The sequence below is a fragment of the Lissotriton vulgaris genome, unplaced genomic scaffold (genome assembly GCF_964263255.1).
Source record: "Lissotriton vulgaris unplaced genomic scaffold, aLisVul1.2 SCAFFOLD_911, whole genome shotgun sequence".
Lineage (NCBI taxonomy): Eukaryota > Metazoa > Chordata > Amphibia > Caudata > Salamandridae > Lissotriton > Lissotriton vulgaris.
In genome coordinates this window covers 176,445-200,654 of record NW_028247209.1, presented here as the reverse complement: position 1 = coordinate 200,654, position 24,210 = coordinate 176,445, and the positions used below count along the sequence as shown (strand labels likewise).

General features: G+C 45.0%; 1 protein-coding gene across 1 annotated transcript in view; it reads right to left on the bottom strand.

Moving 5' to 3' along the window:
• The window catches only part of SORL1 (sortilin related receptor 1), a 607,546-nt gene that overhangs the window by 420,288 nt on the left and 163,048 nt on the right, over positions 1–24,210 (bottom strand). Inside the window, exons 12-13 of the mRNA XM_086949665.1 lie at positions 22,122–22,244; positions 3,976–4,095 (exon numbers count right to left, since the gene is read on the bottom strand). Coding sequence (XP_086805791.1) covers positions 3,976–4,095; positions 22,122–22,244 — 243 coding nt within the window. The remainder of the gene's footprint in view (positions 1–3,975; positions 4,096–22,121; positions 22,245–24,210) is intronic.

Genomic DNA, 24,210 nt, shown 5'->3' with positions numbered 1-24,210 from the left:
TTACAACGTTTACTGTATATGATAACCGGCTTCAGCCTTGCGCAGAGGTGACATTTTTATGTTGGAACTATGTTGAGAATTTTGCTTTGCTCTGCCTGCGGGGGAAGCCCTCCTCGCCCCTTTAAGAACCAAAAAGGTAGTTTTAGGTATTTGCGGGCCCTGCATGGGCTGCTTCATGACTAGCAGATTTTGCAGATAGCCAGGGGCCAGGGTTATCCTCCAGTTTTTACATTGTGCCTGCTCTTTCAAAATCTTTTTGGCTATCTCTGCAGTTGCCCATGTGGCTTAGTTGCCTCCTCATACCTCTCGGGTGAAGAGGTGTGGTGCAGCGGACAGGGCAGCTGACTTCAGAGCACAGGGTTCACTGTTTGATTCTCGGCTCTGGCGGAAGCTCAGCTCAGCACCGTTGGCTGGGCAATAGCTCACTTAAATTTCACAACGGCCCCCAGCGCCTTGAGACCCGTAAGGGTGAGTAGTTCGCGCTTTACAAATACGGATTTACATTTACATTTCCCGATGGAAATTCTGTTGATTGGCCCCTCTCCTGCGGACCCTGTGCACATGTCTATTACAATGTCTTCTTGCGGCTCCCTTAGGGAGGTCCTGGATGTAGAATGGGCTCAAAAATACTCTGTAATTCCACTGTTTTTATTTGTGCCTTTCCTTCTTTGCTTGCAACTGCAGAGAGAATTGTTCCGCTGCTCATTTTTGCGGTGTCTCCCTTTCCTGGTTGAGCTCAGGGTTGCTTTTTGATATCACCTGCTTGACTGCCAAAGAGACTGTTAAATACAAGTTTGTTCACTGATAGATTTGTTTGACTCAGTTATATCTTGGATTAAATTGGTCCTGCTCTTTGTCCCATGGACCTCCGGTTAATCTGGAGCAGAGCCTGGGTCTGAAGGACCACGAGGTGGGCTTTGCTGACCAATGCTAGTGACCTTTTCAAAGCTTGTAGACTGTTTTAGATTCATTATTAATTTGCCCATCATGGTGGGTAGTGTAGTGAGTATTTCCAGTACTCGGCCACAGACGATAGAGCAGCCTACTTGCATCTGCTGAGTGTCAGTTTCGGATCGCTTAATCAAGATATTCAAGCTCATCAAGCTTTCCATCTATACCAGAAACTAAAACTGCTAGAGTTGAGGAGTGATAACTGGTTGTCCATCCTATCGTACTGGTACTGAAGGGTATTCACTGAGAGCTGCATGGTGTTTAAGAGTGATGACTAGATAGTGTTGGTCTGTTGTTCTTTTTCCAGTTTGAGATCAGTTTAAGATTGTTTTTGAGATCAATTTTGAGAGGCCCTATTATTTGCACAGGGGTTCTGTATGTAGGATGCTGCTAGTTCTTCCCATTCTGAAGTCGCCAAGTATGAGATGTCATAGATGTAATCTTGAGGCTCTTCCGTTCATTGAAGGTTACAAATTCTGCCTGCAGGACTGGACTCTGGAGGTTCGATTTGACTGGCAATGTGATTGGCAGCCCCTGAAAGCAACGTGGATAGGTCCTCCCTCCTGGTGCTGTTAGCTTGCTATGTCTGGGGGTTCCCCATAGCTGTTGCTTGGCCTTTAGGGCTTTCCAGACTGCTTGCCCAAGAGGGGTTTCGGCCAAGAGCTGTTGCCCCCATGTCTTCAATGCCACTCAGTGTTGTGGAAGAGAGCTGCGTTGGAAGAGCCTCGATGCCCCCACACTCTTGTTCCTACTGCCTCAACTGATACTTCTGCCATTCACTTATTGTGGGCTATGGTGTGTTCCATTGCTAACTTGGTTTCCACTGTTTCGCTGACCTCTATAAATTCAGAAGACCCGCTGGTGTAGAGCGGGGTGAGCAGCCTGAGTTCCCCTCCAGCTTTAAATCTATCACCTAAGGCTGCAGTGGAGATGGGAGCCCTATGATCCCATCTTTACTGGAATAGAACACTGTGCAAGCATCCTTTAAGAAAGTAAACTTTGTGTATATTTTTGGTTGATGACTATATGTCATTGCCCTTGACGTACCCCCTTCTGCACTAGTTGCGCCTATTCTTCTTTGTGCCTCCGGCTCCTGAATAGTCTCCACTAGGGGATGGATCAGCGCCCTTATGGGCTTTTATTCGTTAGAAGCATTAGTTCTCTCTCGACTTCCTTTCTTTTTACTGGTTGCAATGGAGGTTAGCACTCTCTCCTTTCCTGACTTCATGACCGGAGTATGACTGAGTTCTGGGCTCTATAAGATCCTGTGCCCTACTTGGTAATGGAAAGATGTGACTATAGTGCGGCTGTACTGTTTGATTCAGTCAATCAGAGAAGGCGCAGAAGTGAAGACAGCAAGCCATCCACTGGCTAGCGGGTCCCCAACAGCTGACGGGTGAACTGCCTGGCATCTGATGACTGGTGCGCGTGCGTCTCTCGGCTATCCACAGGTCAATTATGTGATGGCTAGGCCTGTTTTGTTCTTGACTGCTGCACCTCTGTGCTCTCTGCAGTCAGGCGTTGTCAATTGTCCGGATGACTCCCTTTGTGCACCGCCTCACACCTTGTGGCTGACCTGTAGCCTTGGGGAACACAAGCATGCATGCACGCACATCTTGTACCTGTTACGCTCTTGACTGTTGAACCTCTGTGGCGATTTTGATAGCCCTGCTGAATATGTGTGCGCTGCCTCACCCTTTATTGCTGGCCTGTAGCCCAGGGGGCACGAGCACGCAAGCCCTGTCAGTAAGGGTGAGACCAAGAGAATTTTGACGGTCTGTCCTGGAGGGTGCAGGGGCTGCAGGCAGGACCAAGTCCTGGCTAGGCCGCCTCCGCTGTCACCGGCCACCTCCAACGGGCTTTCCTGCTGTGTAGATTAGCCTTGTTGTCCAGTCTTTTCCTAGTGCTCTACGTTTTCCCAACGCCTGGACTTTCAGGATGAGTCTCAAGGACGGTGTGGTGGGCTGGTTCAGCAGTGTGCAGTAAACCAGGCAGGGTGACTGGCGGTGGAGTGGGCTAGAGCAGGCTGGCTACTAACTCTCCACTGCTATTTTAAGGTGGGGCCGGCTCCTCCGATAGCGTCTTCTGGCGAGACCACGCTCACCCGTTCATGGTTTCCATGCTCCTCTGATATCCTGCCTTGGTTCGGTGTCTTGACGGCTAAAAAGCTGAGCAGTGGAACGAGGACGAGGTGAGGTGGCTGTAATTCTGCGGGTCACGGCAGGCCCCGTGACCTCAAAGCTTGCACTGCAGAAGAGCTTCGGTGCAGTGCGGTAAAACTCTGTAAGACTCAGTGACTCAAGGACTGCTCCTGGCTCCCAGCTCACTCCACTCCTCAATGGCTAACTGCGTACCAGCAACAGCAGCAGCTCTTGAGAGCAACTCAACAAACTATCTGAATGGACACTGTCTGGACCGAAGTGGGCGGACAGAGTACAATGGTAGTTCACACTGGGTAGGGCAGTATGAGACATTAGATGATTTTCCTGTTATGTGCTTCATCCACACTTAGAATCAGAAGGAATGTGTTACACAATGGTTACAAGTGATGACTGGTGAAGGGGAAGTGGGCAGCTCTGTCATGTTCGACTTGATTACTAAATAAGTTATGCGCTTGGATGATTAGGAATATTGTTTGGATCATCACCAGACTACTTGAGGAAATCTACAATTCACCCCCAAGCAGTGGATGGGAGTAATGCAAGGTGTGCCTTAGCTGGCAGAAAGGATGCTGGCCTACAAATAGGTGCCTTTGACTGTTAATGAAATAAAAACTGATGAAATGTGTATAAATTGTGCTGGATAATGGAAAGATTATAAAATGTGAATAAAGAGCAATTAAAAAACAGGAGGTGCTTGGAAGATTTGTTTTACCCCCCTCGACCGTAATTCTAAAACCGGGGGGGGGGGGGGTATATCCCGGGTCCCCCACACATCCTAAGCCCATGGGAGTTGCACTAAGAATTGTTACTTCCCACCAGTTAAAAAGGCAGCGCAAGCCTATTGATTCAATGAGCTTCATACCTGTGCAGTTCGCCTCGTCAGACCAGTCTCGGCAGTCGTTGTCTCCATCGCATACCCAGGATGAACGGATGCACATTCCTGAGGTGCAGTTAAATTCATCTTTTCCACACCGGTGAGTTTCTGCATGCAAAGCAAAGCAATGTTAGGATTCAAGATGTGGTTTTATATTCACCACAAACTAAACACATATGGTCTCCAGCTTTACCACTGAGTTCACTGACTACAGCTAATGCAGGTTTTGAAGACACCTTTAAAAATGTTACTCTCCTGATACGAATCTTTAAACCCACCAAATTACAGCAGTCATGATAAACTCGGGCTTCTATCTGAAACACACAATACAAAACGTTTCTTTGAAAAAAAAATAGTCGCCAAAATATCTACCTACAAACATTTCAGTAAACTGTACATTCCTAAATCCAGCCTAATTCACTTCCCGCCTACAATACAGCTGGATTGATTTGTTCTTCTAAGCAGTCCTAGCATGGTTGAGGGCAAGTTTTGGAGGGCAAGTTTTGGATACTGTGGCTAGATGCAAGTCTGCCGTTTTGTATGGAAGCTCTTTTTGTGTGGTCACATTTTTGATTGTCTCACATTTTCGAGTCTATGTTTTTGTATTCTAGGTTTTTCCATGTCTTTTCAAATGCCGCCTAATTAGGTCCATTAGTTCAGCATTGCTTGCAATCCAGAAAGTAAAGGTTTCTAAAGTTAAAGCAACCATAATGCTTAAGAAATAGTAGTAACAGGTTTTTTGTTGTTTTTTTAAGAGTTATTTCATTTGCTGCCGCTTCTGAGCACTGTTAACAGATGTTCAAGTATGTGAATGTTTAATTTGTCTGAGATTGTGTAAAAATGTCTCCACTACAGGGGGAGGTTACCCTTTCATTTGACGTGCTACTCTTATCAATTCAATTCGATACCATCTTGCAGTAATTTTGGCGAAAACTTGATATGTAGTGAATATCAGTCAAGTGAGAGAGTGCTTTTAACATGTATGTTATGTAATGTTATCAGAGCCGAAAGCGTTAATACTGAACTCTGAAAACAGTTATTCGTTCCTATGACATAGCAAAAACAATTGCTGCTATCTCATTAGGGAACTGCTCACCTCCCCTGGGTCACCCCGCCTCGCTTGTCTCCAGGTACAGACAGCTGGCGTTCTTTTCCACCTTCTCCATCCTCTCTCCGGACTTCAGACAAAGTACAGTTATCAGGACAGCAGGATTTTTTATTTTCTTTGTGGGCAAATATAGAAAGTTGTGGGGGAGGGTGGCGGGACATCAGGCACTTTTTTTCGTTAAATGTTCAAGACGTGGAGGTTGGTGTGTGAGTATGACAGGTTGCCAGGTATGCTTTTTAAATATTGGGTGGTAATAAGGAAGGATGACAGGACACCAGGTTTTACGTGGGGTAATGGATAGAAACAGGTGAGGCCATGACGTGTATAGCATCTCCATGCATCCATTGATCTCCCACGTGCACAGCTAATGAGTAGGGGTGGGTTGAAATAGAGAGCCCATATTTCACATAAAAATATAAGTAGGGGGTTCTCCATACCATCGTAGACAACTCAATCGTAACTCTTCTTATCTATTTGATGTCACTGGGAGGCAGTCACAAAAAATATCCCGGTTATTCACAATTAACCATCTATAATTCTATACATTTTAAATATGTATATCTAGACAATCAGCGATTAATTGTGCAGCGTGTATAAAACACGTTTTCCCATTATGAAGGCTCTGATTATTTCACCCGTATTTTAGATTATTGCCATTATTGGAATTTTGAGATGCCAATTACACACTTTGCTGTGAAAAGAATGAGTACATCATAATTCAGCGGGTCTACCACTCCCAGTCACACCCATGCAGCTCCCAGTCATGGAATCCTGTATATGAGTTTCTGTGGGATTGTAGTTAAGAACTGAACATGGTTTGTTCAGTTGGAGGATAATCAATGTAGAGTATTATTTCTTTCATCCATTTAAGGTTTCAATTAGGGTGTGAATTGTATGTACTTGACAAGCATGTTGTGTGGGACCCTTTAGCATACATTTTCTGTGATTTGCTAGTGGGTTTGCTCTTTACAGCACACCCCCTTTGAAGTACGAAATAACTAATCAATGCCACTGATTTATAAAGTGCTGTAATCAGAGAAGTTGAAGCAGAACAACGATTTTACATATCTTTAACAGGCGTTTCTATGGATTTTAAAAACTCCATGAATTCTATTTGCATATTTGAAATCCATGGCATTTCATTACACACTATTGGATAGCATACAGGAGGAGTGTCTGCCCACACAAGGGGATCGGCAGACTCTGAATGTTTAGTGGTTCAACTGAAAATGCGTCTACCATAATCGGTCTGAATGCAACAAACTCTAAATATCCATAAGTAATGGCTTGAGTTTTTGGGAGTTCATTGACCAAGACTATCCTTTGTTCCTGATCAAAGCATTGGAAGGGTCAGTTTTCACTGAATCAGAGAAGGACTACACAAATACCTCCTTCAGGTGCTGTCCAAATATACACCAGATTGGTATCAGCCGGTGCAAAAGGGCACAGTGAAACTTCTAGTAAAGTTCAAGCGGCAATACCATTTTCACCAACAGCTCCTAAAAGTCACAATTGGACCGTAGAATTCCAGAGTTCACATCAAGGATGTACGCTTTGAGCACAGTGTTGTACCCAAAATGAGTCAATCATTTCATAGAAAGTAAAACACTCTTAACGAAGACCATCTCTGCAAAGCTAGGATACTTAAGATACTGGGAGTTGAGAAAGCTTGCCAGGAGGAAAAAGACATTTCAACGCAGGCATTCATATTGGCAGAGCAGCACTCCTCCTGACAGGACCTAAGCATGACCCTGGAATCCAATCTATTCTTTAAGAGAATCCACCTCAAATGTGAAGACACCATCATCTAGCCTCATCACACCTTACCGTTAACGTCAAGAAAGACATTAGCATGATAGGTATGGCGAAAGTGTCTTAATTTTGATACCAAAAAGCCACCCACAGAGGGACTTAAAGGTCAAAAACTTTTTACGCACATTTATCATCAAAAACAGATTTCTCAAAAATTGTATGGAGCGTTTACACAAGGCTATAATGCTAATAGTGTGATAGTGCGGGAATAGAGTTGGCACACTACCTGTACCATAGTTGCAATACTGGCTCCTCCCCCAAGTCAGGATCCAAAGCAAGAACTGTGATTATTCACAAGCAGGAGTTTTACCAGGATGCCCAATAACAGTATTATATGCTCAATTTTATTTCACAAGAGTAGAATGTCAAACATTTTCATTATTAGAGAAAATTAAAATATTTAATTTAAATATTATGCCAAGTTCATTGCAGGCAAGTGGTTGTATCCTGAGCCTGTAGATGGAAAGAATAGGGGTAGCAGTACACCAAACAAATGAGCAATTGTGAATGCTAATCAATGGCTGACCATGTGAACTGCATGGAAAACATGATTGTCTTTCACAAAGTCAAGCAGTGTCTCAGCGAGTCAGGACAAAGATTTGCAGGAATATGCAAACAGTGTTCCAGGAAACAGCAGCATTTCTATTGTGATGTAAAAGTGGGAGGAAAGAATAAAATAAGAGAATAGAGTAAACTCAGATTCTCCAGGTCAGCTGGGACCATAGTCTCACCATGTCATGGAGGATAAAACTGGTATGACTTGCAAAGGGAATACAAGTTTAAAATGTAGTTTCAATTCCATCAGTCGGACAACCTACATTTTATGCATTACAGCAATATTTCAGGCTTCTTTCTTTTTTTTCTCTCTAGAAATATTTTTATTGACTGGTTTTCTAAACAACATGACATTTAACATAGCCTCAGACAACATATAAGGCTATCCAACTTTTGCAGTCTGGCATAGTATCTGGGCAAAGAAATCAAGTGGGATCAAAGGCACAGGGTTAACTCAGTCCAAACTGGGAGTAGAGCCCTGTATTGAAGTTTCGCAAATGCTGATTCCACATAATAGTTTATATATAACAAACATCAAACGGCAAAATAGCAAAGGTCGAAGTTAAGGCTATGGAAGGTAATATCATTCCGGGGACTTGTATGGGCATGGATAAGCTCAAAGGTGTGTGATGTGAGTGATTTTGTTATATGCAAAGAGCGCCCCTCCCCTGCAGATGCAAACTCCACATCTAGGGGAAACATTAATCAAATAAATGGAGAGCCTTGAGTCTGGGTGGTGTGAAGCTGGTATGTTCCAATCGGCTAAAGTAGTTTATGAAGGGTTACCAGATGTGGGTAAACCTATTATCCGTGTGGGCCACCCTATGGGACAAAAGTTCCATGGCAACGATTTGCCAAAGTCATGTAAACCATTTGGCAAGCAGCAGGATAGTTGACTTCTTCCAGTGTAGTGCAATAAGTTGTTTGACTACACTTAACATATGCGCTATTAAGCAACAATTAGCATGTGCCATTGCTGCCAATCCCAGGGGGTGATTGCTATGTATCACTGTGATATAAACGTTCAGGAGAGGGAAGCACAAAACACCCTTATTGTGATTCAGGACTTCCTTCCAGTACGTGGCTATTAGATGACAAGACCACCAGATATGGAGGAAGTCACAGGGTGATGAACTGCAGCGCCATCACTAAGGTGATGCAGAGGGGTAAATATTATGTAAGCGGGATATAGTACCACCTTGTCATCAGTTTATAGGCCTGCTTGCACTGTGGAATTCTTCTATACTGCTTGGGGATCTCACGCTACAGCTGTTCCAATTGCTTCTGGGAAATTCCCTCTGCGGTGTCAGAATGCCACATCAATTGGTATGCGTGCGGGCAGACAGGGGTTCATTGGATGCTGGATTGTCTGATAGGTGTGAGAGATCAGCCCTCTCAGAAAAGGGAACGAGGTGTTGCCATTTGAAGTTCCCAAAGAGAGTCCTTTATTTGATTAAAAGTATAATCATAAAAGCAAGACATGCATACCATACATATACAAAACTGAGAAATTAAAATTACCAAAATGTAATAAGACTACGTGTTTTAATGACAGATAGCAGCAGAATATCATTAGAACAATTAATAATGTAAAAACAAGCATTTGCAATGCAATAGGTCTCGCCTTAACGCGAGTTTAAGCTATTGGCATTGGATATGACAATGCAATTTATTTATATTTTAAAAGCCAAAACTTCAATAAAAGGCATTGTCATTTACAATGCCATTAGCTCAAACTGGCTTAGATGTGAGACCTATTGCATTGCAAATGCAAGGCACTGACGCCAGCGGGCTGGGGTTGGCTAAAGGCATGGACAACGGGAGGAGGGGCACCAGGCACCAAAGCACGACCTGCATGCAGGAAAAGAAAGTGAAGAAAATAGTGCTCACAGTCTAAATAACACGCAGCCTTTAACAAACAAAGTATAGGGGCCAGTCGCATTGGGAGGTGATAAATGAAGATGCGGCTTTACTAGGGAGACTATTTCAGACGGACTGACACAAGCCAATGGCAACAAGATGAATGATGCTTTCAACTTCGAGTCTGAGACACAAAAGAGATGCAAGGAAGTGTGTATGAGAGTGGTATTTTTTTTTAAAGATCACAACGAAACAGAGAGCAAACAGGGAAAAAGAAGATGAAATGAGAAGGTAGTAAACCTGAGGATTATAGGAAGAATGACGAAAGAGGCGAACAAAGAGAGAAGAGGTGAGAAAGAGGAAAAGGGGAAGGGTGGGAGTGGATATAGCAAGAAAGAAATGGAACAAGGAAGGGGTGAAGAGGAACAATGTAGGGAAATATGGCATAAGAGAGAAAAGTAACAACAAAGAAAGATAAATACATAAAGAATATTGGAAAGAAAGAACCACAGAAATATATAAAGATAAAGTACATGTATAAGAAAGGACGAAAAATAAAGATTGAAAAGCAAACTTAGGAAAAGTGAAGATAGAAGAAAGAACAGGATGGTGACAGACAGGAAGAAAGAGACGCAGGAAGAGCTGCCTTTAGCATTTTATGGCAGGCGCTTTGTCTCGGCCCCCGTCAGTTCCTGCTTACGCCCGGACAATGCCCCAGACTGAGGTGTGAAGTCCCTGGCAGGATGAAAGGAAAGGCCGGGGTGACGAGCAGGAGGAAATTGTCCCCGGAGCCCGACTCAGATACCGGGCAGCCTCCCCGTCTCTGGAGGTGGAGGGGGCAGTGGCCCCTCTGAGGACAAGAAGTAGAACGTGCCTGGCCGGGAGGGCCATGGGGGCGCACAGACAATGCAAGCAGTTCAGGAGATGGCACGCAGAAGCTCGCTCCACCACAGTCCAGACAGTGGCCTGTGTCGTAGATGTAACGCATTCATCTATCTGAAAGCACGTCATTAGTTAACTATTAGGATGAACCCTTCAAAAGACGAACTTTAGCATTTGATCCCTTTGGCTAAAACAACCACATTCGAGCACTCATCAAACAGTGATTTCAGAAGTATTGCAGCTTCTAAAACACGGCCAAAATCAGTTTTAAATTGCTTCATCTGCGCCAACGTTAATGCAGTTGACAACAGCACACTGAAGACATGCCATGTACAACGATGCCATCCATGACTGTCAAGTTTTCACCTGTGTACCTTTCGTGCAGATCACTACGCAATGCTGATGTACCTAACCGCTACACATAAACGTTCCTAACTAAACAAGTAGAACCACACCCTCCTACGTCACGGGAACAAAGATGTAGTCGGTGTGTCGAAATGTTGGAAGGCAGTTGACTTTAAATCTGGGGGAACCAGGTTCCAGTCTCGGCACCAACGCTCAACGTCCTGTGATTCTGAGCAAATCACTTAATCTCCCCATGCCTAACAAAAACAAAAAGAACCATCATATAAAAGCACTGCACGACTAACAAGGGTGAAATACAACCTAACTGACGTCGCTCTGGAGCCTGCAGTGGAGCCCGCCCTTACTCTCCATGACCACGGTGCGGGACGTGCGGCGTCTGACGGCCCGCTTCGCGCCCGTGCTTTCATCCTTCTCTGACGACTACAACCCAAACAAGTCGGCCTGGAGCGCGCCTTGGAAGAGACGCGGGAGGGCAGGAGCGTGATGCCATGAACTTGCACGTTGGCGTTCCCTGCGGCTCGCACGCTCACAGACCGGTGTCTGCACGTGCACCGGTCTGCGCCACTTCGGCAGGGAAGACAACGACAATAAGGCTCGCTGGCAGCAGCGCTTCGCGCTGCAACGCCAGGCGAGCCCTAAAAAGAGTGAATGTTGCTGCTAAAAACTACAAGTAAGACACTGAGTTGCAGAGAGACCCAAAAGATAAGAACAGTTCAGTGAAGCAGCTGACAGCTGTAGATAGTCAGTATCGAGTATTCGGGATCGCGTTCCATAGTATTACAGGGGCAGTGAACACAGGTTATAAGAAAATAGAGCTTCATGGGTGTGCTATTGTTTTAGTCACCTGTGCACTTCCTCGAGATTGTTGCCGGGCCTGCAGTTTGCTGGTTGAGTTTGCGGTATGCACGGTGAATAAAGATTGTGAGGTTTATGTTTAAAGCTGTGTTCTCTGGGTTCAATGCCATGATAACTGCCTGCCTACAGGACCGGACTCCCAATCTGTTCCACTCTGGCCTCGGTTTTAGTCTGCGCTGGGTCAGCAATGCAGGGCAGAGGCATACAACATGCTCCAGGGACTCCACCAGGTCCTCACAGCCCCTACACTGATGTACGACGCCAAAGAGGTAAATGTTTCAGAAAATGCCATTCCCCCAATCTAAGTGTCATAAACCACAATTTTAAGTGCAGGGGATATGTGCAGGGCAGGTATGACGGAAGAGAAGCCAGCTGGTAACAGTTGCTTACTGCCCATGTATGCTTGCGTTTGGCAAAAAGAGCTTTGTCGGTATTATGAATCCACATACGGATGCACTTCTTGATACTCGTTTTAAAAACTATGTTACTAGGGTTAAGATTCCAGAGATCGCTTGCTGATAGTTGCTGAACGCATTCATGGAAGAACTGACTATAGGACCCACCTGGGTTATTAAGGCTAATGTCTGACCACAACAGTGATTCAAGGGACCCAGCTCCAGCCTGCCTTAACTTATGGCACAGATTTCAATAAGCACCTGCGCTTAAGATTTCGAAGTATAAAAGGCCAAATTCTAATCGTATCTGTGCGGCAGAAGCGGATTTTGGCATATGAAAAACTCTTTTATAGATCCTAGTCACTTGTTGATTTAATGTTGTACTCAGTTTACTCCGAGAAATTTCAATGCATATGACAATGTGGGGCCAATTTTGGCTTTAATGACTTTCAACATTGGAGTTAGGCTCGGTCCGTCAATTTTTTAGATAGTTTTGAAAGATTCACTTGGAGAGCCATGGCTTTTATTGATATGTTGCTGCGATGTTTGGCATGGGTGCCCCTGGAATCAAAATGAATTCCCAGGTATTTGCAGAATTTTCCTACTACCAGTCCAGAGTGGTTATACGTCCAGCCACCACCTTCGTAGTGTTTTCTGCCAAATATGACTACTTGGGTTTTCTTTAACCCCTTGCATGCGTGGCAAATTTACGGGCTGTGCAGGGGATTTACATAGTGGGAGGGATTCAGACGGCCCCCAGCCGTCGTGAGCACACGCCCACAGTGACTCATGATGACCCCCGGCCGTCATGAGCCTGCAAGGGGTCAAGTTAACCTGTTGGTTGTTCGTAACAGTATAACTATGTAGTTTAGTTAACAGTCCTTGCAGCCCTACTCAAGTGAGAATGAAAAGGATAAGATCATCGGCGTACAGAAGGTTGCTTAACTGGACACCACCAATCTTAGGTGGATGGCTGTTTATCGTATCTAATTCTGCTGAAAGGTCGGGGATGAACAAGTTAAAGAGCAAAAGAGCTAGCACACACCCCTGTTTCACTCCTCTTGTCGTTGTGATTTTTTGAGACAGATGTCAGCCGGTGCCAAGCTTAACTTGTATCCAGGTGTTAGTATGAAATTGGACAATGGCCCCTAGTCTGACCGGGATTCCCCATTTCATTAGCTTCGCCCACAGTGCTGTCCTAGGGACCCGGTCAAAAGCAGCTTTAAAATCAACAAAGCAACACAAAAACACCTTGGATGAGATAAGTGCTTTATCGATAAGTATTGATAATGCCATTAAGTTAGACATAGTGCCCGAGTTTGCAGTGAAGTCGGTTTGATTTTTTTGGGGATCAGGCCTTTCTGGTCTGCCCAGGAGCGCAGTTCTTTGAGTAAGATACTCGCAAAGTACTTTGCCTCATTTTCCAGTAGGGCTATCAACCTGTAGTTATTTGGGGACGAGTGGGAGCCAGACTTGTAGATTGGGTGGATTATTGCACCTCGCCAGGAGTCCAGTATAATTGAACTACTCAGTGTGACATTGAAGAGGGTTGCTAGTTGTTGAGACCAGAGGGGGATATTTGTTTTAAACAGGACTTGTGGCAGGCCGTTTGGACCTGACGCTCCTTCTGGTCTTGCTTTTGATAATATTTTAGTCAGCCTTGCTTGAGTAATGGCGAATGTCTCGCAGTGAGGTTTCGTCAGCTCGTGAGAACAGTCCTGGCACTCCGTAGGACCATCTTTGATCAGTGTAGGGTTGTTTATTGCTGTAGGATCTGCTCCTCCATTGGCCCTAAAATGGTCAGTCAGAAATGTGACCCAATCTGCCTCTGCAATGTTTGCACTCCCCTGACTAGTTGGTCCGTTGATTTGTCTATTCATTAATGCCCAAAATTTTCTTGAGTCACGATTTTTACTTTTCCCAGAGAAGTTTACACCAAAATTGGTCAAGGTGAGATTGTTTATCCTTTTGGTGTGCCTGAGCAATTTTATAGTCATTCAGTCGATTATTAGAACCTGGGTGCTTCCTAATTGCCTGTAGGGCGGTATTTCTGATCTTCTTTAGTACCATGGTTTGTCTTGAAATGGGAAACTGGGTGCTGCGAGAAACCGTATGAGAGGGCGAGTGAGTTGGAAAAAGATTTAACAAATGAGAACAGAAATTTGACTAATCAACAATGGGAGAGGCTGTCAAAGGGGGGCCACCTAGTGTAAGGGACAAACATTCCTTCATGATGTTAATGCTGATGTCGTCATTCCATCTTAAATGTTTCAAGTTTTCAGAGTGAACTCCCTTGTAGGTTATTGGAGCAGAATTGTGATAAGCTGGGATTATGTTGACAGTGACGACTTGTGGGCGGTGGTCGCTCTCTGATTGAGCTATGATACTATATACTTCCAAGTATGAGAATAGGGCTAAGTTGCAGATGATATAGTCTAAGTAAGAGGACTTTCGACCATTTGTCCACAAATGGGGGAATGTCCTGTGTGAAACTACCGTTCATTACGAAGAAACTAGCGCTGTAATGTTGCAACACACAGAGCTCTCCTAAGTCGCAATGTGACTGATTTGGGAGTTTAAACTAAACCTCAATGCCAGCGATGGCCGTGGTAGAAGACCTCCAAAATCTGATGGATTTCCCTGAAAAAGATTGGTGTTGAAGTCCCCGGTGAGCAGGCAGTCAGCAAGAGGAATGTCCACAGCCAAGTCACACAGAGTTTTAAGCAGACGGTTTAAGTGAGCCCTTTTTATTCGTGCACTTGGATTATTATAAACATTAAGAAGCAGAAGGGATCACTGTTGTCTCCACAAGCTGATTTTAACTCCAAGCAACCAGTGCTCCTCGAAGTTTAATAACTCTGTTGGGCCATTTAGACTGCATGAGATGTAGATGGACAAGCCCCCCTTGGGGCGTCCATAATTACAATCTCTAACAGCAGGTTTCCAATATTCGATTAATCCTACAATGGGGCAGCTGTGGGTGGCCCATGTTTCCTGGAGGGCGATTAGGTCATGACTAAAAATAAAATGTCGGGTCTCCAATGAGATCATTTTATGATGAAGACCACTAATGTTCCACAAACACAGAGATAGACGATAAACTGCAGCTGGAGGTTTGTAGGTTGGAGCTGAGGAACGCTAGGTTTGACAGCCTCCAGTGGATTACATTTTGGGGGGTGTTGGCCAGGTGGTCAGACTGAGTTTTTACGGGACAAACCGGCTGGCAGCCACCCCCAGTTTTGAACTTCATGGAGATTCGAAGGTGTAGTCCATGAGCTTTCTGTTAAAGATGCGTCACCTACTGCATTTTTTAAGATTAAGTATGGTTTGTTTCTATCACCATTCAGGGTCCGACGAACACTTGTATGAGTAGCTGATTGCTTGGCTAGTGCTGTAGGGTAGCCTGGATTAAGGTGTGGGTAGAATTTGATTCCCCATGACAGAAAAATATCTTTACAGGCTAGGAAGGCTCGAGCCCAGGTAGTAGATTTAAATGCCATCAAAGTTTCTTCAGAGGGTTGCGACCCTCTTGGCGGGAGAAATTCGATGTATTCGATGTCTTCGATGTCTTCAGATGCCTGTGTATCAAGTCCCTTTACTCCTTTCAGTAGTTTGATGATATTTGCTCTGTTAAGGACGTCATGATGGCCTTTTGATTTATATTCAGGAGCAAGAAGAATTTTGGAGTACTTGAGATCACTGGCGGCACTTTGTTGATGAGGACCCGAGTCAGGTAAAAAAAAAATTTTGGTTAAGAAGCCAGGAACTATTCCTAATTTAGGCAAAGGATCATCTCGGAACTCTTGCAGACTTATCAAGGAGTCCTCAGGTGGCTTTTGTGTGTGCTTGAAGGTTAATTTTGAGTGGTTATCTCTGGGGCTTGATGGAACAGTCTGAAGGTAAGAATGAGGATAAGATTGAGTGTGAGTAGTCATTTCATTTCATTATTTCTTTATTTCGGCAATTGCCATAAAAGATTGCACAAATATATACATAATAAAAAAGAAAACATGCCAGTTTTACTAAAGTACAATGATTTAAAATTTGACACAGTGAATAGGATAAATAACACATGCCTGCATGGTTGGATATGCTACCATTGGATCGTGCGAGTAGGTGGTAATGCATTTGTAATTACAGTTTTAGACCTATTTTGATCCTGGCAAAATAAACAGAATGAAGGAATCTGCTGACACTAAAAACAATGATCTGAGAAGTATCGGACTTAATTATTCTATATGCCAGATTACATGACCTAATTCCCAGAATGTTACATAAGGGTTTGATCAATTTTTTCCTGGCTTTGGAATATGCTTGACAAAAAAACAATATGTGAACCTCATCCTCCTTGTAATTTCCTTCACACATTAAGCAATTTCTACTTGCTACAGGGGTTTCATCATTTTTTTCCTAGACCAATATTCCTTAATGTAGTTGGTCATAAGGTTACCATACCTAAACTTCAAAAATAGGGTTTTTGCTAGGGGGGGGCTCAACTTCGTCGAGGAAGACCTCAAAAAGGGGTTCGTCCTTAAAAGTTAAAAAGTTGTTCACTAGAGTCCCACATCTGTTCCCATTGACTAATTGGTTATTTATGAAGGACCAAAAAACATTTTTCACCATGATTTTTATATTATGTGGTAGCCTTTCGGGATACTCCCATAACTGTTGGAGGCCTAAGATAGAAAATCATGTTTTAATATGTTTAAGCCAGGGAATAGAATTCACTGAGTCTAAGCCCATTATTTCTTGTAACCCTTTCCTATAATCATCCAATTCTGGTGTCTGCCACAATCTTACTCAGAACATTAAGGGCCTCAGAGTGGTGTAATAATCTGTCCTTTTAAAGTTCAGATCCAGTGTGAGTAGTCATTTCTGTTGCCAAGTTTGTTTTCCCTACTTGTAATTGACCAGTTGCTTTGTCCATGCCAATTAAAGACTATTGCTTTTTCAGCAGCCGCGACTTCGTGACGATTTAGTTGGGGCCCTCTTAAACAAGAGGGAAAAGCATATTGAACCTGGTGCTGTACAGGAGTAGGCTGCTGCACATTTGATATTGGGAGAGCAGTGATGGTCTGTTGATCCTGTTTTAGCATAGTAAAACTTGAAACGTGTTTATTATCCAAGGTTTTAGACAATGGGAACAATTTAAGGGGTTCAGCTGTACATTTTATTGTTAGCTTGTTTCTTTGTTTACGTTGGCGTTTTCTCCCTCTCTTACTGAGAGGATGGAGTGGTTGAGGGTTTGTCTTTGAGTAAGGTAGGGCCGGTGTGGGTGGCTTAGGTTCCAACTCTTCATAAGCACGGTCGACTGAAGTGGTTGAGCCACAATTTGGAGGCTCAACGGCAGGGGTGGTATAGGCTTGGCTGGCGGTGTCAACCCTTGATCCTTATGATGCAAATTTGATGCTACAGAAGGTTTTGCCTCTATTCTCTCTGGAAACCCGTCGACCACTACGTTGGAGTGTTGTCGGTTATTTTGACGGGACTTGAATCTGTACACTTTAAGTGGCCCTGGCGCTTGATGACACTACCTCCTGACAGTTGTTTGTCTTCATCTAAGACACAGTTTAAGAAAGCTGGAAGTGCGGAGAGGCTGTCAATGATGGGTAAACAACAGCAAACTGACTGGACCAGGTTTGAAGATGATTGAGCCCTTATTAGGTTATTTAGATTCCCTAACTTGTTGTCGATACCTGCTGTAAACCGAGCTAAGGTGTTCAAAAGGTCGACTTGCATGTCCACTTTGTCTGAATGGTAGTTTAATGCGTGACTGTAGTTTGAAAGGTTTGCAGCAGTTGTGGCCAAATATTCAACATAAAGGTGGGGGGGTCGACCAGTGAGTCGGGTTCTGATTTCAGATTAGGTAGTTTGTCTGAGTCTTTGAAAAGAAAGATAGATCCAGTAAAGATTGGTCATTTAGGTCAGTTTCTTTTTGGTGCTTTGTGAGAGCGGTAGCTGTTACTGTAAGGCATTTGAGGCAGAAGCGGTTTAATGTTCCCCTTCAGTGGTCTATACCATTGAGCTGCAAGAGGGCTAAACACGTCAAAGCTTGGTGTTTGATTTTTTTGTGTAAGTAAAGCACTTGGAGACGAATGTTGTGGTAATGTGGTCATAGGGATGTCGGTTTGTTGTGACAAAACATTAAGTTTTGGCCAGATGGTTTGGGTCCAAGAGTGATTGTTTGAGAAGCGCAGTATGTGACATTCCTGGGGGAGGGGGGGGGGAGATGGCTAACAAAATAGAGAATGCTGGATAGACGAGAGGGCCCCCGAGGGGTGCAACAGAGGCATTTTCTGATCGTCCACAGATGATCTTACACTGGGGATGACCAATGGTGATATAGTTTAATTAATTGGCGGCATGTGGACAGTTGCCTCTATTATTTGTTGGAAATTGCTGGCCGTAGGCGCCTCCAAAACTTGAATAAGAGGGGAGTGCTTAACCCTTCAAGGTACTTTCTTGAAGTAGTTCAAGATAGAGAGTGATTGCGAAGTCATAACCCCTGTGCTGCGGGGCTAATTCCCCCCCGGTGTGGGGGGGGGGGGGGGGAGAGAGAGGGGCCGCGCACAGCGCTCGATGCGCGTGGCGAGCTGAGCTCATCATGACTCCGCCCACTCAATGGAACGCCCCGCACAGGAGGGGAATTAGCCCAGTGTGGGCGTTCCACAGCAGTTATTACGAGCTCAGCTCGTCATGAGCATCAAAAAGGTTAAGGCTCGACAAAAGAGGGCGATCCCTGTTACTGTCAGGGTCTGGTCCATGGAGAGGAGGACTGAGTGCGGCAGGGATGCAGGAACCAATTGTTTGGTAATATTCGCTGCAGCTCCTTATACCACTAGTGCCAGGCGCTTTAGTTTTTTTTTGCTTCAGTGACGCAAACGCCTTTCTTGTTCTCCCATATCTCATCACTCTGCATGTTAGGCTGCGTTGCAAATAAGGAACTGTTCTGCTTCTGCTGAATCCTTGATTCACACTGGATTCACACTGTTAACTACAGGCTTGGACACCCCCTGTTCTTTCCCCCTTTTCCTCCCTGCCCACAATAACCTGCCTTATGAACCTTGTGACCCTGCCACCTTAACCAGGTCTACAGTGGAGCAGGGGCAGAGTATGGTATACTGCGTGAGGTATATGCAAGGGCCTCAACAAGAGGTCAGTATGGTCAGTGTAAAAGTGTTTGCAGGGATAACGGTGGGGTGATGGTGCTGGAGGGAACAAAACCGGGCAGGGCAGGTCGACATTACAGCAGAGCAGAGCTGAACTAGGGTAACTAGTGCTGGAGCCAACTAGGCTAGCAAGTACAGCAGCTGCAGTTCAGCAATTCGGTAATTCAATACAAGCTAGTGCAGCCAAGACTAACCTCAGACCATTCAGTGTGAGCAACACAGTCAAGAGGAAACAGGAACAACATGCACTATAGCACTGTAGCACTATAGCACAAACGGGTGAGGGTGAAAGGAGGAGGGTGGTGTTGAGCTAGGGAGTAGGAGTTGGAAACACCATAGACCAACAGGGGAGCGGCGGGGGACTATGCCTGCGGAAGAGGGAGTTACTAGATGATCCGAGGGTCAAGACTAACCTCGGCAGGCTTCGCCCACAGGAATCAACAGGGGCCCCGTGATGCTCCCGCCGCGTCTCTACTTCGCATTATTCCACCTCTACTCCTTCACATCTTGTAGCGCCACAGCCGCTGCAGACTGTGATCACCACCTGCACCACCATCAGCTGCAACCGGCCGGACCGCTGCTGCTGGTGCTGCTGTCTGAGGCACCACCCCTAAGCACTACGACGCAGCTCTGCTCACACTGCACGCTCCGCTCTCTGCTCTCGCTCGATCTGGTCCCGAGTTAGCAAGTCAGTATCCTGTCAGTCAATCAGTGTTGCCATTTGTAGTATTGTAGTCTGGCCGATTAGGGAACATGAAAATCCTATTTGCATTGGGCAAAGGTCTTAATAATTTTTCCTCAAATAAGTCTCAGAGGGTGCCGCACTCCGCCTCCCTCCTGGTTACTGTGTCTAAACTGAGCCAGAGGTCGAAGGGGCTGGTGAGGAGGCTCTCTCCAGATTGGGGAGGTGTATAATTCAGAAGAGGACTCAAAACATGGCTCTTCACTCAGTAAGCACGCTCCTTCACACCAGCCTATCCTTCCAGCGACAGGAGGTCGGTAGTGAAGGCTATAATATCCATGCCCTCCGTCACTCGAGGTCTCTATATGATGGGGAAGTTATTCCTGCTGTTCCTGTTTTCAAAGTCCTCCTGTTTCAGTTGCAATGCCATCTGTTGCTCCTCCAGAGTTGTAACCCAGAGTAATAGAGCTTCTTGATAGTCTGAGCGAGCGTCAACAGTATTCTCCAAATCATCCACTCGCCCGTCCAGTTCACCAACTTCATGCTTAAGCTCATGAACGCAGGTCTTAACCTCAGATTTAAGGGAGCCAGTTTCAGACCTAAGCTCCTGTAGAAAGTTGTCCATGTAAGCCTGAGTGATAGGCGTAGAAGAAGCGTCCCCAGAAGTATCCCTGGGGGTATAAGAGGAGTCCATTGTTGTCTCAGAAGTTTGCTGCCACAAGGAGATTATCGGGTTGTCCCTGGGTTGCCCACTGGATGGGTCTTTCACAGATTTAACCAATGGCATGACAGGGTGGGTTGGGGCACTGCAGCTGGGGAAGGAGCACTATGGTGTGGGAAGCCGCTGCCGGAGGATCAACTCCAGGCGAGAGAGGCGTCACACGAATAGATCCAGTCAGCACCGGACAATGTGGTGGGAAGGAAGAGGTAGAAGGGCCGGAGTCAGAGGACCATCTTCTATCCAATGACCCACCCCGATCCACAAGGTTATGCAGCTGAGCATCAAGGGCCCCACAGTGCAATGTATGGTGGCTCACAGGTTTGTACAGCGTCATTAGCTGGGCAGCGTTCTATTTGTCTGTGTGCTGCACAATCAATTCTGAGGCCTCCAGGCAACATGGGAGCCAGGGCACCATATCAGAGGGGAAGGGAGTGTTGTGACGGATCTGGCACCGCGAGGTCCGGCATAGAGGCGCTATGGTGGCTCACAGGTTTGTACAGCGTCATTAGCTGGGCAGCGTTCTATTTGTCTGTGTGCTGCACAATCAATTCTGAGGCCTCCAGGCAACATGGGAGCCAGGGCACCATATCAGCGGGAAAGGGAGTGTTGTGACGAATCTGGCACCGCGAGGTCCGGCATAGAGGTGCAGCCTCTGCCCGGGGGCCCAGTAGCAAGAGTCGATCTCTTCCTCCTAATGCCAGAAGGTGCTGGGGAATAGAGACTCCCTTAGGAGCTGAGTAGATTCACTCCAGTGCTGTATTTCAGCTTGAAAGACTAGTGGGGGTTCAGAGACACGGAAAAATGTGTCTAACTCCATCGCTACCCAAGCCACACCCTACAGCAATATTTTATCCATTGTCATTGCAGTTGTACGTCAAAAATAGATGTGAAAAAGGAGACATGTATAATGTAATGAAACAAGACTCACAATTTGATTGATTAGAAGTTTTAAAGAACTTTTTGAATGAGAGGTGGCTTGGAAAGCTATGTATAGCCAGTGGCAGGTCATTCTAAATTTTAGGACCCAAAAATTGAGCCTACCACAATCACCATAAGTAAAAGACATCAATTCTAAGATGAACCTTCTCGGTGGGGCCTCTATAGACAACAACTGTCAGAAAAATGTCTCTCACTCTAAAATATTTGAGGTTCCTAATTTTGAACAGAGTGCTGCTGCAAACTGAGCAAGGTGTAGAGGGTTTGAGTGAAAGTGTTTACATAGTAAGCACTCAACTTAAAATCGCACTTGGGCAACTCCTTTCGCTCTGCAGTTCACTGTGTGGTTAGAATCAACTCTGCAAAGCTTGGAACTAGAGTATGCCCGAGTACTTAGAAAAGTCACAGGACTTTATTAAATGAACCCAGGTACAGAAAAATGTGAACGTTGTTGCTGGGAGGGCTGTTAATGTATAGATCAGGTGTAATTTTGTTATTTGTTTTGAGCAGCCAAAATTATACAGCTCTACACTGTATAATAATATATGACTCAATGCTTTATCGCTGGGGATAGTCATGATACACATGCTCCACCTGGTGCTATAAAGTGTAAAATGGAACCATAAAGACTTTGAATGTCTGGAAATGGTGTAATTTCGGTCTGTATCTAAAAAGCATGTAGTACAGCTCTTGCTCACATAAAAATCCAAAACCCCATTTACGAGTCAAGACTGCAGTGTCAGAAACAAAGAAAAAATGCAAACTGATTCAATTTCATACTCAATGAACTTACCGCACTGATGTTCATCGCTACCGTCGCCACAATCATCTTCAAGATCACATCGGTACGACATTGGGACACATGCCCCCGAATCCACACACCTGAACAGACTATCACCATTACAGGTTGTTGTTGCTAAAGAACAGGAAAGAAAGTTCCACCCAAAAATTACTATTTAGCTTCAAAAATTCAAAAAGATATTATCGGGAATAATAGATTTAAAATACACAAAAATAAGAGGGGCTTTTTTCTCTACATAGTCAAATGAACAAATTACTTACCTAAGGAAACACATTTTCTGAATGCTACTCTAACTGCAGATTCCTCACCTGCAGAATCCGGAAGCTTTTCAGGACAATAACCAGCATGCCACACAGCTCCACTCTGGTTCTGTACCACCTCAAATGTGCGACCTGTGCACCCCAGGTCACTTTCTTGCTGCACTCTTTCTGCACGTTAACATGCAGATTAGAACTCAATTGTCAGCTCCAGTGTTCGGATCTCTAACTTAGGATCTTTTTAAATGTCAAAAAGAGGCACGAAACAGGGAGGCTGGAGGGCAGTGAGGAATCTGAAGTTAGAGTATCTACCAGAAAGAGTGTTACTAAAGTTAAGTAACCTGTTCTTCTGATAGATATTTCTAACCACAGATTCTTCACCTTTAAAGTAGATAATAAAGCAGTACATCCTAAAGGTGGGGGTCTGTGGATTGGAATTAGAACAAAAAGTCTTGCAGGATTGAAAAGGCAAAATGTCCTTCCTACCAAAGCTGGGCGTCATGGCAGTAGCGTCCACCAACACCTGCGTCCTAGATTGGCAGATGTCAAGAACACGCAACCCACATGCCAACGCAGTTGCAGCCTTAGCCTTGATGGAATAGTTTCTCGTTTCTTCTGGAGGCTACTTGCTGGCGAATGCATAGCAAATCTTAATGCAGAGGGCTAGCCCCCTCTACGGAGGTCTCTTCTGCACAGCTTTCCCTTTCTTCGACCTGAAGAACCCCACAAAAAGCTAATCATCTATCGGACTGTCCTTGGTCCAATCAATGTAAAAGCTTAAAGCTCATTTGGAGTCCAGCTGATGGATTTTGTCAGTTTTTCAAGGGGTAGGGAGGGTCAAAGAACACTGGGAGAGTGATGGATTGCCCAATTTGGAAAGGAGTCACACCTTTTGGCAAGAAGGCTGCCGAGACCTGAGCACCAGTCTTTCCAGGAAAAAAAGTGGCATGGGTGGTTGTTCTAGCAGTGCCTGAAGTTCACTCACACAATAAACTGAAGTGATTAGAATAAAGAACAAAGTCTTTACAGTCAGAAGATGCAAAGATAAGCTGTGCATCAGCTTGAAAAGAACATACACATGAGGAATGAAAAGGCCAAGTTAAGGTCCCACTGTGGAATACCAAACGGATTGAGAGGGACTATGTGGGTCAAACCCTTAATAAATGCATTCCAACTGGTCTTTCAACACGAATGGTTGATCTGGTCAGACAAAATGGCGGAAAGGGCTGACAAACTTTAATAGACACCGCTTTCCTGGGCCAAAGACAACAAAAATAATGCATTCAATAGTTTGGCTTGTGAAGGGTCTCTCTTGCGTACTCCAAACCAGGCCATAAATCTGTCCCAGTGCTCAGCATAAATGAACTTCATGGAAGGTTGCTTAGCAGCAAGGATGACATCCACATCTTCAGGTGGCAGATCAATTAAAGTCAACGGCTGGTGCTCAACTTTCACACACGGAGGTGTAAATTCCACAGGTTCGGGTCAAGAACCCTGCCCTGCTGCTGCGAAAGACGATTCTTCTGTACTGGTAAACTAAAAAGAGGGCAGGTGCTTATGTTCAGAAGCTCCATACTCTCCTGATCCATACAGCTAAGATGACTTCGGCCCAGCCATTGTTAATTTTTTGTCAGAACTTGTGGCAGGAGAGGCAAGTGTGGGAAGGCATACATGAGACCCGATGCTCTATTCCAGTTGAAATGCACCTCTGTGGAAATTCCACAGTAAAAACGTTTTTGACACTGCATATTCTTGACGGTGGTAAAAAGATCTAGCCATGGTTTGCCCTACCGCTAGGAGATGCCCTGTGTCACCTTGGGATG